At 43.1% G+C, this 14187-nt stretch overlaps 1 protein-coding gene across 4 annotated transcripts in view; it reads right to left on the bottom strand.

Moving 5' to 3' along the window:
- The window catches only part of TBC1D30 (TBC1 domain family member 30), a 119281-nt gene that overhangs the window by 13360 nt on the left and 91734 nt on the right, over positions 1-14187 (bottom strand). For all 4 annotated transcript variants that reach the window (XM_024347705.3, XM_024347703.3, XM_054663112.2 and 1 more), the window contains one exon: positions 503-615. In XM_024347705.3, coding sequence (XP_024203473.2) covers positions 503-615 — 113 coding nt within the window. The remainder of the gene's footprint in view (positions 1-502; positions 616-14187) is intronic.

Consider the following 14187-nt stretch of genomic DNA (forward strand, 5'->3'; position numbering starts at 1 on the left):
CATTCATCCATATGGAATTTACCCTGGCATCTAGTATGAGGTCTGACTCTCATTTTCTTTCCAAATTAGTTCTCATTAGCCCATCACCATTTACCAAACAGTATAACTTTTCACCATTGATTCAATATGCCTATTTTTCATATGATAAACTCTTTATCAATTGTCAATTTTTGGTCTTCACAGTTTTTAAATTAGCTCATCTGTGTACCTGTATACAGGTTCCACACTATTTTAACTATTGAGATTTTTAATGCTTGATATCATTAGATAAGTTGTGGGGTTGCTAAATCTCTCTTCAGTTTACGTTCCAAATTTCTCTGCAAAGTACACTTTTAAAAATCTCTCTTGAGTTTAAATCAAAACCATTTGGAAAGGGACATTAGATTCTAAGTGTCAACTTACTTTAACATATCTCTGGGGCTTCATAAATATTAATTTACAATAACAAATTAAGATATTAAGTCCTCCATCATGAAAACAACAAGGAATTTAAAAACCTTACCCAGAAACTGAGGTGGGTTTAACTGTGGCTGGGAACGGTGTAATGTTGTAGGTGTATTTTTCCCTCAACTCTGCCAATTGTGGGAAAGGAAACGGAGCCATGGAATAAACAGTCTGTAAAACAAAAGCAAAAATGCCAAGTCTGAAACAGTAGCCTTCACAACTCTTATCAATCCTGGAAAGACATTAAAGTTTTATGAAGTCGAGTGTGAAGAGGCAGATACTGCTCCTTACACAGCAGGTGGAGAGATTCCACTTCAACATCCGCTTTCAAGACAGACAAAAGAAGATGATTAAACCTGACCCAGTGAGCTCTCAAATCAACCCAGCTGCAGCTGGGCATTCCAACTGGTAAACAAGGGTGGGCAATCACGGGCAGTCTGATTTCCTCCTGTTGTTCAATAAATGGATTAATGCAGAAATCCACAGCTCCCTATGTCTTCTGTATCAAAGAACTCACAAATGTCCTTCCTATGTAGTGCTTACTTTTCACAGCTCTGTTAGATGATTTTTAGACATTTAATGTCAGGTCAGCCTTCTGGATAAAATTAAATCTAGTGGATGATCTTGTGATCGACTACAAGTTTTCTCCAAAGATACCACCTTTTTAAATGTCTGTGGATGAGTTCTAGGTGAAAATTGTTAGGTGGTGTTTTTAAAGGAAAAAAAAAAGACAAGAAAAAAGTGACAGGGTGTAAAGCCTAGGCTGTTAAAACTCTATAAATAAAAATGGGGAAAAGCACCTGAGCTTCCACCAGAATTTCAAAATTATGTATCATTCTATCAGCAATAAAAGAGTAATATTGTTTGCTTTCTTATTTTTATTAAAATTTAATAGCTCCAAACATGTTTCTTCAATCCTGGTTCTTATTCACCAGAAAACATATATCAATCACATGTTCATTTCTTCTGGGAAGCCAAAGAAATAGCCTGATAATGCTTTCCTAGGAAAATATTTTAAAAAGGTATTTTTTATTTCAGCAGGACTGTTTTTATGAAGGCTTAGAAGATGTCTAATTTGGCATGTGCCAAAAGGAAGGCTGTGAAAGGAGTTTGATTGTGATGCTTCTTCATTTTATAGCTTAGTGCCACCATTGTGACAGTCCCCTGCAATTTTATTCTAACAACCTGTACATCTGACTGTCCCCAGATGTCATGGTACCCCTTTATACTTTACTGTACCAGCCCAAGATTCCAAACAAGTAGGTGTTGGCTAAAATTCCTTCTCTTCAATTCTCCATGCTTACTGTGCAAAGCTACACAGCTTATAGGGACTGCAAACATAATCTCTAAGCTGTCTTATCATAGACACTCCAGACTTGATTATACCCAAAAGGCTGAGAAGGAGTACAGGTTTACTAACAATAAACTGTGCCCCAAGAAAAGAAGCAGAGGGCATCTTGTGGCTCTCACTAGCCTTGAGTGTGAAATTAAACCAGTTCCCCACCTCTCTGGGCTTCCTTTTCCTCATTTGAAAAATAAAGGGTGTGAAACTCAGGATCGTAGTTACCTCTGAGAGGAGAGATGGGAATAAGATCAGGGAGAAGTTATATGAGGGTGTTTTCCCGTGGTTGTTAATTTTTATTTCTTAAATTGGGTGGGGGATATGTAGATTTTATTGTATTATTCTTAATACATCCTATATGCCCAAAATACTTCATATAATTTTATTAATAATGTAGTCAGAAGCACTCTCATGTCCTTTGATCCCACAAAGCTATGCAACAGCTACCTCGCTGCCACTGCAGAATTCTTCCCCGCTTGCTCTTACTATCATGTCTTAGCTCCACATACCCTTTTGAGGGAACGCAAGAGATGTGAAATCCTCTCCTCAGCAGCCGATCCAGAGCACAGCACCTTCTCTAGGGGCTGGGTAGGAGCCGCATCGCCCTAACTCTATCTGACCATCACATATCAAATGTGATCCCACAGTTGGGCCAAGAATCAACCCTCATTCATGTAATTTTTTTTCCTCCCTAACAGTTTAGAAATGTGTTCAGACATTTAAGAAACCCATGTCCTTTGGATTCAACTTTAAAAGATGAGATTTTTGATGCTAAGAATTTCAAAATTCCTTACAAGTGAAATAAGATGTCTTATTAAAGACAATAAGTAGGATGATGAGCTAAAGTTTCACCTGTGTTTAATTTTGCCAGTTTTGTAACAAGGTGTCAGTGAATTCCCTCATCCAGCCTCGTGAAGGAAGTTCATAAGAGGAACAGGGAAGTAAATCCTCCCCCTACTGCACCCTGCCCTGCCCCAGGGATGATGGTCTAGGCTCTGAGCAAGATCCCTCAGGGGCCACTCAGCTAAAGACACCTGACCAAAAAGAAAACTAGCTCCATTGCACTTTCATCCTCTACTTCATGTCTTCCTTTCTCTGTCACTGACTTTTAGTAAGTCCTTCAAAGAACAAATCAGTATTCCTGACACAAAGTTGTTTATAGTAGTTCTTCCCAAATATTCACTCACTTACTTGAAGGTCTCACATCTGAAGGCATGTTTATCCCAGGAGCATAAGCATCCCTGGCACACCGACATAGCACTCAGGGTGTCAGAAATCTTTAGGCCTCCACCTTGGTAAGTCGGAGATTTACAACAGATTCCAAGAAAGAGATTTGACTAATCATCTTAGAGCCAAAATATGGTACAGTAATAGAATCACAGGGTTAGAAAAGAATTCAAACATATTAGTTCCACCTCCCTCCCAAGTAGGAGTCCCTTCTAGAGCATCTCCAACAGATAGCCACAAAGGCACAGCTTAAGCACTTTCAGTTATGGGCACACACAGTTTTGCAGGACAGACGGTTTCAATTTAATTCATCAAACATGATCCTTGTATTGAACAAGTATCCATACCCTTGTAATTTCCAACCCATCACTTATGGAAAAAAGTGAACAGAGTGGGTGCAAAGGAAAGTCCTGCCTCTCAGTACATAAGATCTCCCACCAGACAACAGGAAGTCAGTCACAAACACTTTGGGTTAGGCTTCCCAAGCACCTATAAACCCTAATAATAGCATCTTAACTAATTTCTCTCTACACTGCCCTCAAGGAATTTACAAGAGGCATTGTCAAAAATCCTACTGATATCCAGGTACATTATTTAATCAGCATTCCTCCAGTTTCTTTACCCTATCAATTAAAAAAAGTCAAACAAACATGAAAATGACCATTGCTAATAAGAAAACAGTGATCTACAAGGGGGAAACCCCAGCATATGATTTTCAGTATGGCACTTAGAACGGAAAGAAAAGGGAAAGACTGAAAGGGGAGAATGCTTTCATCTCTTCAGCTCAAAAATAAAGACCTTACATTCAGCCCACATTTTTCATCTGGCGCTATTTTGGGTTTGCTGACAGCACTAAATTAAAAAAAATGAATGAATATAGGAAAGAAAATGGCTTGAAATGACATTCACCATTTCTCTCCTGAACATTCTATGATGTCAAGGAAAACTAACAAGTCTATTTACTATCTGAACTACCAACATACACTTAAATAGACATTTATATTTAGTCACTGAAAAGACATTATATTTTGTAATTATTGATATGCTTTACAAGAAATATGAAAACATGAGTTGCACAAAATTAGGCTTAGTTCATCTTCACGCAGATGTTTTCCTCGACAGGAGGGATGCTACTCAAATGGAATCCCATCAATCAATCCACAGCCTACAGTTCTCCCTCTAGGATTCTTCTGCTTTAAGCAGTGTCAAAGTGGTTCCTTCTCCTAATACCTAAGATTGGAAATTCCTAGAGGACAAAGATGGCATCCAACACATCTCATTCCTTCTGGCAACGTTTAAACTGTAAGTGAAATGAGATGTTGCCTTATTCTTCTAAAGAGGATTTCAGCTTTTAGAAAGACATCTTTTGAATAGGTGGAAGCAGTGCGTTGGGTGGTGAGGAAAAGCATTCAGCTAGGAGTCAGGGACCTGGAGGCAGTCTTGGGTCTGCCACTAGACAATCTGAGAAACCAACAAGTTGCTCACACTCCAACTCATAGTTTCCTCTCTCTAACATGACAGAATTAGCTTAACTGATCTTTAAGTTTCTTTAAAGCCAGTGTTTCTTTGTTTTCTGAAAACCACCTGTATCAGAACCACCCATGGGCCAAATGTCTGCATTTTCATACACTCCTGGATGTTTCTTACACAGTCCAGTTTGAAAACCACAGCCTCAAGATCTAACATTTTATGATTCTGTGTATTCACTGAGTAACCAGTTGTATTATTCACACTAGGCTAGATGTTGCTGAAGCCCCTAACATTAAGGAACTTGCTACTTACAGAAAAAAAAAAGTAATATACTTGAAAAGCAGCGGGTGCAGTAGCTCATGCCTGTAATCCCAACACTTTGGGAGGCCAAGGCAGGCCTCGCCTGAGGCCCAGGAGTTCAAGACCAGCCTGGGAAACATGGCAAAATTCCATCTCTAAAATACATTTAAAAAAATTAGCCAAGCATGGTGGCATGCACCTGTAGTCCCAGCTACTTTCAGGGCTGAGGAGTGAGGACTGCTTGAGCCCAGGAGTTCAAAACCAGCCTGGGCAACATGGTGAAACCCCATCTCTACAAAAAATTTAAAAATTAGCCCAGCCTGGTGGCACATGCCTGTAGACTCAGTTACTTGGGGGGCTGAGGTGGGAGAATCGCTTGAGCCCAGGAAGTCAAGACTGCAGTGAGCCATGTTCATGCCACTGCACTCCAGTCTACGTGACAAAGTGAGACCATGTTTAAAAAAAAAAAAAAAAAAAAAAGAATCTTTAGTACTGGAGGAGTACAGAGGAACCATCATCCATGAGTCCTGAGATAACAGAGGCTCTGGGAGTGGGAAAGAGAGGAGATTGAGCGGCATCCAGATGGACAAATAGGATTTTCACAGATGCAGCATCAGAGGGACCATAAGACCTGTTGCAGAATAAGCAATGGCCTACAGAGGCCTGGATGAGAACAGAGCTATGACCAGTGCCATAGAGTCTGTCTGTGAAATAGCAGGAACACCTTTGGATAGGTCAGGAATGGGGCAGTCCAAGTACACCTCTAAAGCAACCTATCTGAAAATGAACCCATCCTCCTCCCCTCAGAAACTTGCCCTCTTCCTTCTAAGCCAGGAGATTATGGGTTGCCCTTTCTCCCCCATTACTTTTTCTTTCACTCCTGTATCCCTTTTCCATGGCCATGTCCAGTCAATTTCACCTCGTAAGTACTGTCTCTGTTCCAATCTGTTTCCACCCTTCACTGCCTCCTCACAGGCCTTCCTGCTGTCAGACTTGTCCCTTTGAAATCCATCCTTCACAGAGCTGCCCGTGGAGTTGACTCAAAACAAAACTCAAACCATTTTCCTCCTCTCCTTAAAATCTTTCAGGTCCACAGCTCTTCTATTCCCCTTTCCAAAGGGTCCACAGAAGCCTTAGAACTCCAGCAAATACAATCTCTCAATCACTGACCTGAAACATCAAGTCCAAGTGCCTTACCAGGCATTGTGGTCTTTCATGAGCCAGTCCCTGAATTCCAGCCTTCTGACAGTCCCCCTCACACTTATGCAGTATATTATCAACAGACCTTGACACATGCTGCTCTCTCAAACACAAATTGACTCTCCACTCTGCACCAGAGCCTTCAACACACACACGCACACACAACACCCTCGCATATATGTGCACCCCTCCACACACACACACACACACAACACCCTCGCATATATGTGCACCCCTCCACACAGACACACACACACACACACACACACACACACACACACAGCCTAGTCAAATCCTATTCTTCTGTAAAGGTAAAACCAGACATGAATTCCCTCAAGAAAGGCTTTCCTAACTTCCTCTCCTCCAACTCACTCCACCCCTGCCCCTCAGGCTAGATGAGGTCTTCTCTCTTCCTCAGCCCCCAGCCCCTCTGCACACCTCCCTCAACGCACTCCCCACACTGTGCTCTAGGAGACTATAGGCTCCCGATGACATAGCCCATGCTTTCTTCTGTGTCCCTGCACCTGGCACATTACCTGACATTTAGAGGTGCTCGATAAATATTTGGAGAACTTAATATACAGCATAGAAAATCAGGCTGAAGCATTTTATTTACCGTGGTTAGTAACAAGGAAGTGCTGAAGGACTTAGTGTAGAGCAAGGAAATGACCAAAGCAGTAAGTATGGATCATTACTCTGGTAGCAAAATGCTGGGCCCCTATTCCAGGCCCTAGCTCCCAGATGACATTTCTAGCCACACCCTGGGCCAAAAGGGAACCCCACTGCCTTAAAGGGAAGGACCCAGCACTGGTAGGATTCATCACCTGCTGACTAAAGACCCTGAATAACAACCAGAAATATCCAGGGAGTATGCCATGGGCCCTGAGCTCTGAGACATGCTGGCTTCAGGGGAGATCCAGCATATTCCCAGCTGTAGTGGCTATGGTAAAAGACTCATTCTGTATTAGAGCAGAGGGAATCTACAAAGACAGCCATCATCTACAAGTTGGGTTTAATTCAACATTTATTGAAAAAGAAAAGGCAGAAAACTAACCATGGATTCTCAATAAATGTTTGTTTAATGAATTAGTAAGTTTGGTGGGAATGGAGGGTGGGCGGCAGACAAGATGGCAGAATAGAAGCTTACACCATTCATGCCCCCTGCTGCAACACCAAATTTTAACAACTATCTGTACACAGAGAAGCACCATAACAAGAACCAAAAATTAGGTGAATAATCACAATATCTGATTTGAACTCCATATCATGGAAAGAGGCATTGAGAAGGGAAGGAGAGACAGTCTTGAGTCACGGATGCCACCCCTCCCCAATCCCCTGGCAGTGGCCATAAGACATGGAGAAAGAGTCTGTGCACTTGGGGATGGGAGAGTGCAGTGACTAGAGGACTTTACATTGAACTCAGTGCTGCTCTGCCACAATGGAGAGCAAAGTTGTGCTGGGCTCACTCAGCATTCACACACAGAGGGGGCATTTGAACCAGACCTAGCCAGTGGGGAATCGCCCATCTAGCTGCTGGAACTCGAGTTCCTCAGCAAGCCTCGCCATTGCAGGCCAAAGTGCTCTGGGGTCCTAGGTAAACCCGAACAGCAGACTAGGACACAAGGACTGCAATTCCTAGGCAACTCCTAGTGCTAGGCTGGGCTTAGAGCCAGTAAACTAGGGTGGCACATGACCTAGGGAGACACAAGCTGGTTTGGCTATGGGAGGGCTTGCGCCATCCCTCCGCCAACCCCAGGCAGTGCAGCTCATAGCAATGAAAGTGACTCCTTCCTTCTGCTTAAGGAGAGGAGAATGAAGAGTAAAGAGGATTTTGTCTTGCATCTTGGATAGCAGCTCAGCCACAACAGGATAGGGCACCAGGCAGAGTCATGAGGCCCCTATTCCAGGCCCTAGCTCCCAAATGACATTTCCAGCCACACCCTGGGCCAAAAGAGAACCCCTGCCTTAAAGGGAAGGACTCAACACTTGCAGGATTCGTCACCTGCTGACTAAAGAGTCCTTGGACCCTGAATAACAACCAGCAATATCCAGGGAGTATGCCATGGGCCCGAGCTCTGAGACATGCTGGTTTCAGGGGAGACCCAGCATATTCCCAGCTGTGGTGGCTATGGTGAAAGATTCATCTGTTTGAGAAAAACAGAGGGAAAAGTAAAGGGGACTTTGTCTTGCACCCTAGATACCAGCTCAGCCACAGTAGGGTAGAGCAACAAGCAGGCTCTTGGGGTCTCTGAGTCCAGGCCCAGGCTCTTGGACAGCATTTCTGGACCTGCCCTGGGGCAGTGGGGAGCCCACTGCCCTGAAGGGTGACTCCCAGGTCTCGCAGCATTCACCATAAGCTGATGGAAGAGCCCTTGGGCTTTAAGCAAACATTGGTAGTGGCCCAGCAGAACCCCCTATGGACTAGTGGTGGTGGTGGCCACAGGTAGAAGCTCTTCTGCCTGTGGTATGGGGAGGGAAGAGCAGGAAGAACTTTGTATTGTAGTTTCAGTGTCAGCTTAGCTGCAGTAGAATAGACTATCAGGTAAATTTCTAAGGTTTTTAACTCCAATCCCTGGCCCCCAGAAAAAAACTCTAGACACACCTGGGGCCTGGGGGGAACTCACTGCCCTGAAGGGAAGGGCCTTGGGCAAGGCCCAGTGCTGAGCTAACTTCAGGTCTGACCCAACACAGTCCCAGTGGTAGTGGCCACAGGGGTGTTTGCATCACCACACCCCCAGTTCCAGAGGGCTCATCACAGAAAGAGACTCCACATGTTTCAGAGAAATTAAAGGAAAAGAATAAGAGTCTCTGCCTGGTAATCCAGAGAATTCTTCCAGATCTTCTGAAAGACCACCAAGGTGGGTACCTCTACAAGTCTGCAAAAACCACAGCATTATTGGGCTTGGGGCCCAAGTCCCTTCTAATACCTGGTGATAATTTGGATATTTTTCTCACCCAAATCTCATGTTGAATTGTAATCTCCAATGTTGGAGGTGGGGCCTGGTGGGAGGTGTTTGGATCATGAAGGCAGATCCCTCATGAATGGCTTGAGCCATTCCCTTGGTGATAAGTGAGCTCTTGCTCTGAGTTCACATAAGATCTGGTTGTTTAAAAGTGTGTGGCACCGCCCCCCCCCCCCCCCCATCTAACTCTCTCTTCCTCCTGCTCTGGCTATGTGACATGTCTGTTCCCTCTTTACCTTGCCATGATTAAAAGCTCCCTGGGCCTCCACAGAAGCCAAGCAGATGCCAGGGTCATGCTGCTTATACAGCCTGCATGAACCAATTAAATTTCTTTTCTTTATAAATTATCCAGTCTCAAGTATTTCTTTGTAGCAATGCAAGAATGTCCTAACACCTGGAAAGCCTTCCCAAGAAGGATAGGCACAAACAAGCTCAGATTGTGAAGACTATAATACCTAACTCTTCAATGTCCAGACACAAGAGAACATCTACAAGCATCAACACCATCCAGGAAAACATGACCTCACCAAATGAACTAAATAAAGCACCAGGGACCAATCCTGGAGTAACAGAGATATATGACCTTTTAGACAGAGAATTCAAAAGCAATTCAAGATAACACAGAGAAGGAATTCAGAATTCTATCATAAAAATTTAACAAAAAGAGTGAAATAGTTAAGCAGAAATTATGGACTTGAAAAATGCAATCGACACGCTGAACAATGCATCAGAGTCTCTTAATAGCAGAATTGATCAAGTAGAATAATTAGTGAGCTTGAAGACAGGCTATATGAAAATACACAGAGGAGATAAAAGAAAAAAGAATAAAAAATAATGAAGTATGCCTATGGAATCTAGCAAATAGCCTCAAAAGGGCAAATCTAACAGTTATTGGCCTTAAAGTGGAGTTAGAGAAAGAGATAGGGATAGGAAACTTATTCAAAGAGATAATATCAAAGAACTTCCCAAACCAAGAGAAGTACATCAACAGTCAAGTACAAGAAGGTTATAGAACACCAACAGATTTAACCCAAAGAAGACTCCCTCAAGGCGTTTTACAATCAAACTCTCAAAGGTCAAGGGTAAAGAAATGATCCTAAAAGTAGCAAGAAAAAAAAATGAGTAACATACAATGGAGCTCCAATATGTCTTGCAACAGACTTCTCAGTGGAAATCTTACAGGCCAGGAGAGAGTGGCATAACCAAGAGAGAGTGGCATGACATATTCAAACTGCCAAAAGAAAAAAAAAACTTCTACCCTAGAATAGTAAGTATATCCAGCGAAAATATCTTTAAGCATAAAGGAAGAATAAAGACCTTCCTAGACAAACAAAAGCTGAGGGATTTCATCAACAGTAGACCTGTCCTATAAGAAATGCTAAAGAGAGTTCTTCAATCTGAAAGAAAAGGATGTTAATGAGCAAGAAGAAAGCATGTGAGGGTAAAAAACTCACTGGTAATAGTAAGCACACAGAAAAACACAAGTTTAGGATAACACTGTAATTGTGGTGTATTAACTCCTCTTGACCTAAGTAGAAAGACTAAATGATGGCCAGGCGCGGTGGCTCACACCTGTAATCCCAGCACTTTGGGAGGCCAAGGCAGGTGGATCACAAGGTCAGGAGAGCGAGACCATCCTGGCTAACACGGTGAAACCCTGTCTCTACTAACAATACAAAAAAATTAGTTGGGTGTGGTGGCAGGCGCCTATAGTCCCAGCTACTCAGGAGGCTGAGGCAGGAGAATGGCATGAACCTGGGAGACGGAGCTTGCAGTGAGCCGAGATCACGCCACTGCATTCCAGCCTGGGCGACAGAGCAAGACTCCATCTCAAAAAAAAAAAAAAAAAAAGAAAGAAAAAGAAAGACTAAATGCTGAACCAATAAATAATAACTAGAACAACTTTTTAAGACATAGACAGTACATAAAGAGAAACAACAAGGAGTTAAAAAGCAGAGGGACAAAGTTAAAGTATGGAGTTTTTATTAGTTTTCTTTTCGCATGTTTGCTTATGCAACCAGTGTTACGTTGCCATCAGTTTAAAATAATAGGTTTAAGATAGTATGTGCCAGTGTCGTGGTAACCTCAAATCAAAAAACATACAATACACAAAAAATAAAAAGCAAGAAATTAAAGCACACCACCAGAGAAAAATCACCTTCACAAAAAAGGAAGACAGAAACGAAGGAAAGAAGAAAGAGAAGCCCACAAAACCACCAGAAAACAAATAACAAAATGGCAGGGGTAAGGCTTTACTTATCAATAACACTGAATGTAAATCCACTAAATTCTCCAATCAAAAGACACAGAGTGGCTGAATGGATGAAAAAATAGGACCCAATGATCTGTTTCCTACAAGAAACACACTTCACCTGTAAAGATACATATGGACTCAGGTAGCTGGCAAGATGGCTGAATAGAAACAGCTCCAGTCTGCAGCTCCCAGCAAGATCAATGCAGAAGGTGGGTGATTTCTGCATTTCCAACTGAGATACCCCGTTCATCTCACTGAGACTGGTTAGACAATGGGTGCAGCCCACGGAGGGTAAGCTGAAGCAGGGTGGGGCATCACCTCACCCAGGAAACACAAGGGGTTGGGAGACTCCCTCCCCTAGCAAAGGGAAGCCTTGAGGGACTGTGCCATGAGGAATGATGCATTCTGGCCCAGATACTATGCTTTTCCCATGGTCTTCACAACCCACAGACCAGGAGATTCCCTCGGGTGCCTACACCACCAGGGCCCTGGGTTTCAACCACAAAACTGGGCAGCCATTTGGGCAGACATTGAGCTAGCTGCAGGAGTTTTTTTTTCATACCCCAGTGGTGCCTAGAACATCAGCAAGACAGAACTGTTCACTCCTCTGGAAAGGGGGCTGAAGCCAGGGAGCCAAGTGGTCTAGCTCAGTGGATCCCATCCCCATGGAGCCCAGCAAACTAAGATCCACTGGCTTGAAATTCTTGCTGCCAGCACAGCAGTCTGAAGTCAACCTGGGACGCTCAAGCTTGGTGGGGGTAGGGACGTCCACCATTACTGAGGCTTGAGTAGGTGGTTTTCCTCTCACAGTGTAAAGAAAGCTGCCAGGAAGTTCGAACTGGGAGGAGCCCACCACAGCTCGGCAAAGCCGCTGTCGCTAGACTGCTTCTCTACATTCTTCCTCTCTGGGCAGGGTATCTCTGAAAGAAAGGCAGCAGCCCCAGTCAGGGGCTTATAGATAAAACTCCCATCTCCCTGGGACAGAGCACCTGGGGGAAGGGGCAGCTGTGGGCACAACTTCAGCAGACTTAAATGTTCCTCCCTGCTGGCTCTGAAGAGAGCAGTGGATCTCTCGGCACAGTGCTCGAGCTCTACCAAGGGACAGACTGCCTCCTCAAGTGGGTCCCTGACTCCCGTGCCTCCTGACTGGGATATACCTCCCAGCAGGGGTCAACAGACACCTCATAGAGGAGAGCTCTGGCTGGCATCTGGCAGGTGCCCCTCTGGGACAAAGCTTCCAGAGGAAGGAACAGGCAGCAATCTTTGCTGTTCTGTAGCCTTCACTGGTGATACCCAGGAAAACAGGGTCTGGAGTGGACCTCCAACAAACTCCAGTAGACATGCAGCAGAGAGGCCTGACTGTTAGAAAGAAAACTAACAAACAGAAAGGAATAGCATCAACATCAACAAAAGGGATGTCCACACAAAAACCCCATCCGAAGGTCACTGACATCAAAGACCAAAGGTAGATAAATCCATGAAAATGAGGGAAAACCAGCGCAAAAAGACCGAAAATACCAAAAACCAGAACGCCTCTTTTTCTCCAAAGGATCACAACTCCTCACCAGCAAGGGAACAAAACTAGACAGAGAATGAGTTTGATGAATTGACAGAAGTAGGCTTCAGAAGGTGGGTAATAATAAACTCCTCTGAGCTAAAGAACCATGAAGCTAAGAACCTTGAAGAAAGGTTAGAGGAATTGCTGACTAGAATAACCAGTTTAGAGAAGAACATAAATGACCTGATGGAGCTGAAAAACACAGCACAAGAACTTTGTGAAGTATACACAAGTGTCAACAGCCAAATTGATCAAGCGGAAGAAAGGATATCAGAGATTAAATAAAGCACGAAGATAAGATTAGAGAAAAAAGAATGAAAAGGAACAAACAAAGCCTCTAAGAAATATGGGACTATGTAAAAAGACCAAACCTACATTTGAGTGGTGTACCTGAAAGTGACGGGAAGAATGGAACTGAGTTGGAAAACACTCTTCAAGATATTACCCAGGAGAACTTCCCCAATCTAGCAAGACAGGCCAACATTCAAATTCAGGAAATACAGAGAACACCACAAAGATACTCCTCGAGCAGAGCAACCCCAAGACACATAATCGTCAGATTCACCAAGGTTGAAATGAAGGAAAAAATGTTAAGGGCAGCCAAAGAAAGGTCGGGTTACCCACAAAGGGAAGCCCATCAGACTAACAGTGGATCTCTCTGCAGAAACCCTACAAGCCAGAAAAGAGTGAAGGCCAATATTCAATATTCTTAAAGAAAAGAATATTCAGCCCAGAATCTCACATCCAGCCAAACTAAGTTTCATAAGCAAAGGAGAAATAAAATCCCAGACAAGCAAATGCTGAGAGATTTTGTTACCACCAGGCCTGCCTCACAAGAGCCCCTTAAGGGAGCACTAAATATGGAAAGGAAAAACTGGTACCAACCACTGTAAAAACATACCAAATTGTAAAGACCAACAACACTATGAAGAAACTGCATCACCTAATGAGCAAAATAACCAGCTAGCATCATAATGATCTAATTCACACATAACAATATTAATCTTAAATGTAAATGGGCTAAATGCCCCAATTAAAAGACACAGACTGGCAAACTGGATAAAGAGTCAAGACCCATCGGTGTGCTGTATTCAGAAGACCCATCTCACGTGCAAAGACTACATAGGCTCAAAATAAAGGGATGGAGGAAGATTTACCAAGCAAATGGGATATTGGCCTGAAATTTTCTTTTTTTGTTGTGTCTCTGCCAGGTTTTGGTATGAGGATGATGCTGAACTCATAAAATGAGGATCAGAGTGGAACTGAAGGAGATAAAGACATGAAAAACCCTTCAAAAAAAAAAATCAATGAATCCAGGAGGTGGTTTTTTGAAAAGATTAACAAAATAGACAGACCGCTAGCCAGACTAATAAAGAAGAAAAGAGAGAAGAATCAAATAGACACAATAAAAAATGATACAGGAGATATC

Source organism: Pan troglodytes, chromosome 10, assembly GCF_028858775.2.
Source record: "Pan troglodytes isolate AG18354 chromosome 10, NHGRI_mPanTro3-v2.0_pri, whole genome shotgun sequence".
Classification (NCBI taxonomy): domain Eukaryota; kingdom Metazoa; phylum Chordata; class Mammalia; order Primates; family Hominidae; genus Pan; species Pan troglodytes.